We start from the raw sequence: 11,623 nt of genomic DNA, 5'->3' as shown, positions 1-11,623 counted from the left end.
AACCCTGACGTCTGTTTTCTGGAGCCAACTGAAAAAAAGATGTCCCTGACGTCGTCGAGGTTTTCTTCTAAGTGATGCCCAAGGATGCTCGCTCCCACCCCGCTTTACAGTCTCCTGGTTGTGTTCTGAACGTGCATCCCTTCCTAGAGCATTTATCCTGTGAACGCCAGTCACGTGTTTCTCAGCACTTCTAGAATTGTGGGCATGATCTTGTAAAGCTGAGAAGGGATCAAGTGTAATTACCGTCGTACCTACTAATCACCTGAGGCCCATTTTTCCTGGTTGATCCCTTAAGCGTATTGGTGCTGTCAGGTGCCTTTTGACAACCGAAATGACGAGGGACTGTTGTTTTATGAAGGACACAGAGGTGTGAAATGCACCTTTTCTCCTCTTAGTTGACAGATGGCAAATTTTTGAAAAGGGTGAACAGTGGTATCCAGGAAGGGTTAGTGTGAGAACTGGCATGCAGGTCGTGGGGCAGCTGCGCGAGGTGGAATACAGGTCTAGCTTGTGTGAGCCTCTTTGTGTCCCCCACGCTGGTCTTTCACTTTCTCCTCTACTTTTCTTCCCTGTTTGCATTTCTCTTAACATGCATATTACTTTTACAACTTAAAAAATATTTTTAAAAGAACTGTTACTACTTTTAAGTTGTATCATCTGTCTCCACTTGCTTCTGCCCTCCAGACTCATTGGGTTTTTTTGTTTTAATTGAAGTATAGTTGATTTACAACGTTGTGTTTCTGGTGTACAGCAAAGTGATTCAGTTGTACATTTTCTATATCTATGTATGTGTATGTATGTATTTTTCATATTCTTTTCCATTATGATTCAGTACAGGATATTGAATATAGTTCCCTGTGCTACACAGTAGGACCTCGTTGTTTATCTAGTTTATGTATAGTAGTTTGTATCTGCTAATCCCGAACTCCTAATTTATCCCTGCCCCACCCCTTCCCCTTTGGTAACCATAAGTTTGTTTTCTATGTCTGTGAGTCTGTTTCTGTTTTGTAAATAAATTCATTTCTGTCATATTTTACATTCCACATATAAGCAGTATCATATGGTATTTGTCTTTGACTTAGCATAATAATCTCTAGGTCCATCTATGTTACTGCAAATGGCATTATTTCATTGTTTTTATGGCTGAGTAGTATTCCATTTTATATATGTACCACATCTTTATCCATTCATCTCTTGATGGACATTTAGATTGCTTCCACGTCTTGGCTACTGTATTGTGCTGCTATGAACACTGGGGTGCATGTGTCTTTCTGGATTAGGGTTTTCTCCGGATATATGCCCGGGAGTGGGATTGCTGGATCACTATTTTGAGTTTTTTAAGGAACCTCCATACTGTTTTCCATAGTGGCTGTATCAATTTACATTCCCACCAACAGTGTAGGAGGGTTCTCTTTTCTCCACACCCTGTCCAGCATTTATTATTTGTAGTCTTTTTAATGATGGCCCTTCTGACCAGTGTGAGGTGATACTGCATTGTAGTTTTGATTTGCATTTCTCTAATAATTAGCAATGTTGAGCATCTTTTCATGTGCCTGTTGGCCATCTGCATGTGTAGAAATGTCTGTGTAGGTCTTCTGCCCATTCTTTGATTGGGTTGTTTTTTTTTTGGTAATTGAGTTGAATGAGCTGTTTGCATATTTTGGAAATTAAGCCCTTGTCTGTGGCATCATTTGCATTGTTAAATATGAATATTGAGAGAACTGTTAGACTTAGTTGAGGAATTCCTACATATCCTAAAGGTGAGAATAAGGTATCCTGATGTGGCCCGAGTATTTCCTGTCCCCCCCCCCCCCCCCCCCGCCCCCGACTCCCAGTATCTACACTAGCGATCAAACAAGGCATGCATGATCAGGACACCTTACAGAGGACAGGAGGGCCTCCTCAAATGGAAAGAAATACCTCCATTAAACAGGGAAATCCACTGATTAAAAAAAAGAACTCAAGACACTGGGATGCAGGCCATTCAGGACACAGTTGCCCTGAGAATAGTCATTTCATATAGAATGAGTGAGGAGCCTTCCTATGTTGCAAGTGTGGGCAACGTTAATTCTTATCCATTCCCAGCCTCTACCCCATTCCTCATGGTCGCCCCACAGTGGAGCTGGCAGTGTAGTGACAGAGAGGGGCTTGGGGATGGGATGAGGGTCTTTCCTGTATGGCTAAAAGTAGGTTAAATGATTGTTTCAGAGATGTCAGAAGGCCCTCCTTATACATAAATAGCTAATTAGATGCTTAATACAGGCAGAACCAGATAAGGGAAAGAGCTAGTGCATTTGGGTTCAGGTCCCAGCTCACTCTTTAATTAGCTTAATACCCTTGGCATATGACCTCACCTTAAGTGAGCCAGTTTTCTTGTCTGTAAAAATGTGCTAATATCCACCAGCAGGGGATGTATGTGAGGAAGACGGTATGTTGAGAATAAGGGTGTTGGCCTGACAGGCATTCAAATGTTGGGTATTTTCCTTCCTTTAGTCCCTGCACCAGCCACTTTCATTTAAGAGGGCTGGTGACCAAGTGGGGCTGATGACAAAATGGTGTTTTGTGAAAGTGATGGTTATTTATTATTTATTCTTGTTCAGAAGCAAACAGTGATCTCAAAACACTCTTAGGAGAGTGTTTGCATGATGTGTCTAAACAACTGCAGGAAAATGAAATCTTTTTTTAAATGCAGGTGTGGCAAAGTGCTGAATTTATTCATTTATAACATTCACTTTTAGAAGTTTGTGTTTCTGATATGATGGGGAAAAAAATGCAGTGTTTCGGTTCAGCCTTTTCATTTACTGGATTTATGTATAAAAGATCTTGGAAAGGCAGTTACTTTGGTGTAAGAGAAAAATCCTTGCCCTTCGTCCCTGGATGTAACTATCCTGTATGTTTACATAAGAAATAATAAACTGGAGATGTGAGTGAAAGAAAAATATTCACAAAGGAACAAAACTCCATGTATGAAACTGTTGGCGAGAGAGGTTTGAGTTCAAACCCCAGCTGGAGGGCCCCGGGACCAGTGACTTGTCTAAATTTTTGTCTTCAGGGAAAAGTTAGTTCATTTAGATCAGTGGTTCTCAAACTTGAGCCTGAATCAATCATCTGGATGGTTTGTTAAAACGGATTTGCTGGGTCCCACCCTGTGACAGATACAGCAGGTCTGAGCTAGAGCCCAAGGACTTGCATTTCTAATGAGCTCCCAGGTGATGCTGATGCTGGCACGGGGAGCACACTGAGAATGACTTTCCTAGAGGGTTCTGGTACGTCAGCAGTGGAGCATCGTCAAGTCTGCAGGCAAGACAAGTTCCACCAAAGACTAACAGGGATAGAGCTGCCTCACCCAGGATGCAGCACCATTTCTCCAAGTCTTCCATGTTCCTCCAGTCCTTGTCCTACATCAGGGAAAGACGCAACCATGAGTCTTAGAAGGAAGCTTGACGTGTGTGACAAACCAACAGGTTTTGAAGAGCTAAGTGCACTTCTGGATAGTGATACTAAAGCTGGAAATCTCCACTCTCAGTGGTTAGGCTCATCATCTGGATCTCAGCCTAGGGGAAAAGAGGAGCCCTGCAAAGAAATGGAAAAGCTGCAAAATGCAGGACGCTAACTTCAAGCAAATTACTTTGTGCTCTTGGCCCAGCTTCCCATTTGGAGGAGGGGGGTGGGTAGAGAAGCTACCTTCTAAATGGCAGGATGACAGTTGGGCTGTAAGAAAAGAGCACATCATTCGACTTGTCCTTTGCGGGAGACCTCACGGGTGCCCTAAAACACTTACGCGTGCTAGCTGGGCAGTAGTCCAGGGATGAAGGCAGGACGTGGCCGACATATGTAAAGCACATAGAAAGCCGTGGGGCTTCTGGGAAAAGGGTGAAGATTCTTGGTACATTTCAACCAAAATTTTTAAAACAGTATTAATAAGCTCCAAGAATCCAGGACCACTGGGCAGAATTAAAAGGCTCATTCATTAACAGAACAAAGGCAGTTAGGGTCACTTCTCCCCGGGGCCCTGAGGCTGTAACAGGTCCTTCCTGGCCTCAGCTGTAGTCACTGTCAGAAAGGGCTGCTGGAGGGCAGGGTGGAGCCTTGGAAAACAGTCTGGAGCTGCCTGACCCAGTGGTTGTGCAAGCCCCTCAGGCAAGAACCCCTGCAGCTGTGCTGCTAGTTCCCTCCTGCAAATAGGGTGAAGGAAGCAAGACAGCAAAGGCACTGCCCTGAAGAAAGGCCTTCCATCCAGGCCCTGCTAGCAACTTGCATATCTTACTCTCCATATGACTGGTGCTGAACACAACCCTGCTTCCTATTAGGACTCAATTTGAAAGGTTTTAAATCTGTGCACAAAAAGACTAAAAAAAAAAAAAAAAAAAAAAACCACGTCTAGTTTTATAGGCATTTAATAGTTTACCAATTGGTACAATAAGATTTTTTAATATGCAGAAAACATGAATAAATCTTGTTTTACACAGTCTGAGAGCAACAAATCTTACTGTAAAACACAAGAGCAATATTATATACATTCCTTTACTGATTTTTTTAAAATTGTGTCAATATCTTCAGTTAACTCTTACAATCTGGGGAACTGTTTTCTCCAATCACCACCTCTGTAACTGTTCGTTCATATGAAATCAACGTTCGCCTTCATGTCAGTGTCAGGATCAACTTCTAACTCGAAGATTGTGTGTTTTGTTTCTACCATCTTCAGAGTGAGCTTTAGGGATGCTTGAAGGATAGGCAGGACAAGAAAGCAGCCACTTACATGATATAGTGGAAAGATAAAAAGGCCAGTTCGGTCCAGTCGTGACTTGTAAATCCAGCTTGCCCTCCCCCTCCCCCACTGAAAAAACCAAAACCTTTTTCACCGATTTCGTACATGTTGCTTCTCTACCAGGCGATTCTTCTTTGCATCATCTAGGTTAGTTAACACACTGGACTTATATACAGCTGGACAGAGAGGAACCATTTTAAGTGCCTTTTCCTTCAACAGTTTTATCTTCAGTTGCTTAAGGATTATCAAGCCACCACTGTCAACAAAACAAAATATCCTTTACTTCTAAATAGTTTTTCTTTAAATAAATATTAAAAAAAAACTATTTAATGAGTGATATTATCTGGAAGTTCACATAGAAACAGAAAGAGGCAAACAGGAGAGCAGGGCACTGACAGTAAGGAGACTGGGCTTGGTGATCTAGAGCCAAAGCTTCCGAAGGCTACAGCGAGCGCCCACAGCCCTGACGACGTGCTAACACTAGTGAGTTTTAGAGCAGTGCTCTGGGCACACCATTGGTCACACCACAATGGACAAAACAGGACAGTCTCAGTCTCCTAAAGTGCAAGAGGCCATGTCAAAAAGCAACTATTCTCCAAGCCATGTCTAAAACCAGTTTCCGTGGCTTGCACTTTCAAGAGTGCAGCTAGGACTTCTTGGGCACGTTATATTAGGGTGGCAATGGAATGTCTGTTTTCACACACACAAAAGGTCAATCATCATCTGAGGATGCAATTCTACCAGCTTTTTATTTCTTAAATAAGTGGCCAATTTGATTGAGACAGTGACAAAGCAGCAGTGAACCTCTAAACCAATCAATAAATTCCTCTACTTACAATCCAAACCGGTAACCTCATCATTGTACTTATCCCAGGCAAGGCACAGGGTTAGACAGCAGACAGAGAAAACGCAGGAAACAGGAAGAAAGGGCATCAACAGGGCAGTGTCAAACAACAGTGCAGGAAACCTCTGCAAATCTGCTTCCGGATTGTGGATGGATCACTCTCCCCACCCCCTTCATTATTCAAACAGGGCTCGTTACACTTGGATCCAGTTGAGGACCATCCCTGAGATTCAACGTTCGCTGCTTCGTAAATGGAGGATGTCTGGTAACTCAACTTAAGCAGCAGGCTGTGGCAATCTCCCAATAAGGATGACTTTGTTTACAGAGTGATAGTTTCTCCTTGTCAGTGGAAGTCACTGCAGGCTGCAGGGAAAACCCAGCGACAGTGGCTTTGTTTCCTCCTAAATCGGTACCATTTTTTTTTCCTTTATTGTTCGTATCTAGGAGTGATTTCTAGATGTTGTGGCTTACCCTTAAACAATTCGTGTTGCTACATGCTAAAAATGAATTAAAATACAAGACATTTATACATGTACAAACAAATGTTAAAGATGCACCATTTCTATGTATTTATATTTCTTAAAATAGGACAGGAAATAGCAGCAAACAAGAACAAAGATATCTTCCGTAGCTTCTGTAGAAAAATCCAGTCAGAACAGCTAAGGGGAAACAAAAAAAGACTTCTCAATGTGAGCAGGGTTGTGAGGCAATATTGTCCTGAAAGTTATTCTACTGTATTTAAGAAATTAGCTTAAGTTGTAATTTTTGTCCTCAAAAATAGCCATTAGTTTTCAAAACACTTCCTTCCAGAGACATCTCTCGGGAATTATTAAAAACAAACAAGCAAACAAACAAAAAGACAAAAGCTAGACATAAAGCTGCTTCTAGTAAATATATGGCCTGTTCTCTGTGTGTGTATCTACAGGACATTAACTCTAACCCTTTGTCTTTTTCAGGAACCAAATTTCCACTGAATACTAAAAGGGATATTTTTTTTTAAAAAATCACATATTACACAAATGAATAAATGCAATCCAGGATAAATTTCTTTGTTAAACTATCTTTGTTATTTCATTGTTCTGTTAACTTTTCAAATGACCTTTAAAAAAATGTTGGTTAGCTAAGCAATGGGATTATTTATTAATAATCTGCAATGGAATATTGTTTTCAAAGTCATAGATAAAAATTTTCTTAAACCTACTTGTAGTAACTTTGGACCACAATATACAATATATCAGGGATGTGTAAAATGCTCAACAGCCAAACTGGGGGTGGAGGTGGCGGATAACGGAAGTGATTTTCCTTTAGCTGGGAAAAATTCCCACAGAGTCAGACCTGGTTTTCAGAAGCGTTAGGATCAAAAAGGATTTGTTCTAAAGCATGGTATTCCACAGCAAGATTTATTCTATTTATATGTTTTAGCACTTCTTCAAAAACCCAGGACCCAAGGACATGGAGGTTGTGTGTGTGTGATATACATACATATACAGACTTATCCACTTATAGATAGGCCCATATACTCATAAACATTTATACATAAACAAAAGGTGAAAACACAGTACATTTTTATGCACGCTCCATTAAACCCTGTCTTTTTATAAACTTGTAAGTTAAACACAGTTCAAATCGATATCAGATTCATGTTGAAAACCAAACTGCTGTATTTCTCCCACTCCCTTAAAATGGACAACATAACCTTTTCAGTATTTCTTTGTCATTATGTTATGCACATTGCACATCCCTAAAAAACATCAAAAACAAATAGTGATTTGTACCATGACACACTCAATGGGAAGATTAAACTCTACTTGGAAGTCACATCACTATACAGTCTAACAGTATGGAGAATACAACTAGAAGTGTGTCTAGTGTGGAAAATAGAAGCTTAGAGTATTACAGTGTTTTTTAAACCTGTTTACAAAGCATTAAGACCCAAATGAAATAAATGATTTGTTATTAGCTGCTGAGATTTTTCTTATTTCAGATTTACAGTCATTTTCTTACATAAATATACCACTAGCCTTTGCTTGATAGGCTGCCAAAACAAATGTATCCTACTGATTTGGCAAATGTGTCATGACAAAAATTCCAATGTATAATCCCCATTAATTACATAGATGGTTCAGAAGATTCTGAATTGTAGCCTTATTATCTAACATCCTTAAAGAAGATTTATTAAGCACACTTAAGTGATGTTACATAGATACACATTTCAGAAAAAGCCCTAATAACCACCACTTTCCCCCAAATGAGGCCATCAAGTCAGGCACCAACAGACAGCAGAAAGGAAAACAGGAATTAATAATCCAACATAAAACGACACTGTCAACTATTCAGTTTAGTGCCCTAGTTCAATTTATTCAACTTCTGCCTTCTTAGGCCTGGTGTGACCAATGCCAGCCCAGGTTTTTAAACCCTATGGTACTTCTAGACAACGTATGTAAATTTACAGTATACAATTTGGATTCACCATGCATGAATACTTTGTGTGTAACATTTAATAAGCTCAATCTACATCCAGAATAATTTACATGAAAGGACAATATTTATTTAAACAGAGCTCAATGGGGTAACCATGGTATCATCAGAGTGCATCCAGAGGAAACAAGGGAGGAGGGGCCAAATGAAACTCAATCAACGGCACTCCCACACCTTTACTGTTTGATCTACACTGCCAGTAACCACATATGGTGCCGTCTTATGGAAATCTGAAAGAAAAAGAGAAGGCTTATTTTAAAATCAGACTGAGCCAGATACAATTTTTAATAAGCCACAAAATATGCACATCCAAGTGCCAGGAATACTCATTCTTTTTCTCTATACAGCCACACATCTACCCCTAGCAGGTACATCAAGCTTATCAACTAGGTGAAGGAAGCTGAGCCTTAATGATTAAATCCTGTACTACTAACACCCTAAAAAAATACTTCCCCCACTATCCTCATCCCAACTGAGGCTGAATGAACACTGAATTCTAACAACAAGGACAGCCTCCATGTATCCATTTATTGAACACTTACTATGTTCTAGGCTTAGTACTAATGCTTTATATTCACATTTGATCCTTCTAATGACCCTGTAAGGTTAAGCATTAGCCCTATTCTACTGAGGCTTTACCTTCATTATTAGATCCATCATACACTAGTGTATTGTATTTTACTTTATTCACTATCTTAAATTCTAGATTCAGGTCCAGATGATACTGAGGATGTTTATTAAGTGTAAATACAGTTCCCTGAGTTTACAATAGTATATATCTGCCAGAGTAAAAAGGTTGAGTAAGATTTCCTCTGAGAAACTTACAAACTAGTAGGGAAGAAAAATTACCAATCATAGTGCTCAGTAAGCATCCTCTTCATAATTCTAGCTTCCAAACCAATGTTGTGCAATGGAGAAAATAATTTTTTTTTATTATAAGGCTGATGATGGAAAGAGAGAGTTAAGAAAGGAGAATTTAAAACAAATGGCAGGAATCCATAAAGTTTTTAACCTGTCTTCTCTATTCTGCCCTGAAAGAACATGTTCATTTCTTACCTGGAAACATCCACATGGTTACATAAAACTGTTAGGTCTGGCACCCCAAAACCTAACTGCTCAGAAATGTCGTAACTTGTACATACCCAAGGAGGTAACAAAGTGTTCATGCGCATTGAGGGTCTTCATGCATCGCTTGTTCTTGTAATCCCACACACGCAGGGTCTTGTCATCAGCGCAACTCAAGATAAACTTCCCCCCAGAATGGAACAGAACTCCACGTACCCAGTTATCATGACCCACCTTAAAAACAAAGAGGTATTTGACTTAATAAAGGGATAAATAATTTAAAAAGCATCTATGAAAATAGTAAGTCATTACTCAAAGTGGATTGGAACTACATACACTAAAAACGTCAATGCCAAAAAAGACAAAAGGGGGAAAAAGTCTAAGGAATTCTAGGTTAAAGGAAAGTGGAAACTAACAATATATGACCAGTAAATGCAACATATAATACTTGATTGGCTCCTGGAAAGAGGCTAAAATAAAGTTATAAAGGACACTACTGGGGTAAATGGAGAAAATTTAAATACGTAGTGTATTAATGTTAAATTTCTTCAGTGTGATAATTATATTATGGTTATACAGAATAGCCCTTGTTTTTAGGAGATACATGTTAAAATATCTGGGGTCAAGTGTCATGATGTCTACAAGTAACTTTCAAACTGTTCAGCAAAATCTACATATACACACACAGAGAAAAGAAAATGTTGACAACTGGCGACTCTAGGTGAAGGATATATAGGTATTTACTGCATATCTTTATTCATCCATTCATCTATCTATATCCCCTGTCCAGCAGTTTCATTTCTTGCAATCTATCCTAAGAAATAATTAAGAATGTGTCTAGATGACTTGGTTAACGAAGACGTTCAGCAAAGCACTGTATGTAATAAGTGTATCTAATGATATGAGCAACTGCCACATACCTTCTAAATTAAAAGTCTGCTGCAGAGCAGTATGTACGGTATACCATTTTTACATAGAAAACCCCCCACCATATTCATCTACATAGTAATTTAAGAAAAAGGTTTAGAACTGCACAGTCCAACAGGATAGCCATTAGTCACGTGTGGCTATTTAAATATAAACTAAAATTAAATACAATCAACAATTCAGTCCTTCAGTCTCACTAGCCACATTTCAAGAGCTCAACAGCTGCCCGTGGCTAGTCGCTACCATGCTGGATAGTGTAGACACAGAATATCATCACAGAAAGCTCTACTGGACAGCTCTAGTCTACGAAAATACACTTGCTAGGTATTATTAGGTATGGTAAAGTGATCTGAGGGTGATTTTTATTTTAACTCTTCTGTTTATTTCTCAAATTTTCTAAAATGTAAATAGCTATATTGCTTTTGTAAAAGAACCTCCCTCCCTCCCAAAGAGCTAAAAAAAGAAAAAGAAAAGAGACAACCAAGGTGACATATCTTTTGCCTTGGTTTACTTTTTTTGCCTTTGCCCTTACTCAAAAAAATACTTTGTTGGGCTTCCCTGGTAGCACAGTGGTTGAGAGTCCGCCTGCCGACACAGGGGACACGGGAAGATCCCACGTGCCGTGGAGCGGCTGGGCCCGTGAGCCATGGCCGCTGAGCCTGCGCTCCGCAACGGGAGAGGCCCCAACAGTGAGAGGCCCGCGTACCGCAACAAAACAAAACAAAAACTTTGTTATCTGTAAAAGCCACCAATCACTGGAGTTGTAGAAGCTTCAACAAAAATCAAATCACATTTCTTGTGGCCACACCAAAATAAAGCAGAGAAAAGGATCCTCCTTCAGTTGAAAAACAGGAGCCAGAAACCTCCAGGGAAATTAATGGTGACCTGTGTTGTTACAGAAGAGAGCACGTGCTTTCTGATTTTTAAATGTAGATCATGTTTTCTAACAGCAACATAGTATACCTGAACTCAGCTCAGAATACTAAGAGGAGAGTTTAATTTTCTAATCAGTTCTTGATGATACTTCCATATGTGTCTATCATATGCTACAGAGAGACAATCACTTCAAGGTATGATTAGCACTTAAAGAATCTCTAAACCAACATGGATACCAAATTAGAAAAACTGCTACTGGATTAATGTCCACAGATCCCCTACTATCATTTATATATCCTCATACTAAAATCTAGATGAAATAGGCTCCTAAATGAAATAAACATTTCCAAGTCATAAAGCTAACACCATTAATTTCAGAATGATAAACCAAATGAACTCCAACATGCAAATATATAGGTAATAATTAAAAGGATTCATATTAAAATTAAATATAATGAAATCGAAAAGCAAACAGCTTCAAAAAATGAATGAGTCTGTAATATTACTGTTTCCCCTCCTCAGGAGATGTCACATAATTTTTAGAGGTAGAGTGGCTAGACTCTCCCTCCTAGCACTGACTGGTTTGCAGACCCTTTGTATAACATAATATTCTACAGGAATGACCTCCATATCACTGCAACCATGGACTTAACGACAAGAAGTCT

At 39.5% G+C, this 11,623-nt stretch overlaps 1 protein-coding gene across 1 annotated transcript in view; it reads right to left on the bottom strand.

Annotated features, from left to right (window-relative positions):
• Positions 1–4,379: 4,379 nt before the first annotated feature.
• The window catches only part of PAFAH1B1 (platelet activating factor acetylhydrolase 1b regulatory subunit 1), a 73,465-nt gene continuing 66,221 nt past the window's right edge, over positions 4,380–11,623 (bottom strand). Inside the window, exons 10-11 of the mRNA XM_059998152.1 lie at positions 9,233–9,389; positions 4,380–8,320 (exon numbers count right to left, since the gene is read on the bottom strand). Of these exons, the coding sequence (XP_059854135.1) occupies positions 8,247–8,320; positions 9,233–9,389 (231 nt within the window). The 3' untranslated portion in view covers positions 4,380–8,246. The remainder of the gene's footprint in view (positions 8,321–9,232; positions 9,390–11,623) is intronic.

Source organism: Delphinus delphis, chromosome 19 (assembly GCF_949987515.2).
Source record: "Delphinus delphis chromosome 19, mDelDel1.2, whole genome shotgun sequence".
Classification (NCBI taxonomy): domain Eukaryota; kingdom Metazoa; phylum Chordata; class Mammalia; order Artiodactyla; family Delphinidae; genus Delphinus; species Delphinus delphis.
Note: the sequence above shows the minus strand (reverse complement) of the source record. Positions and strands in the feature narration are given on the sequence as shown.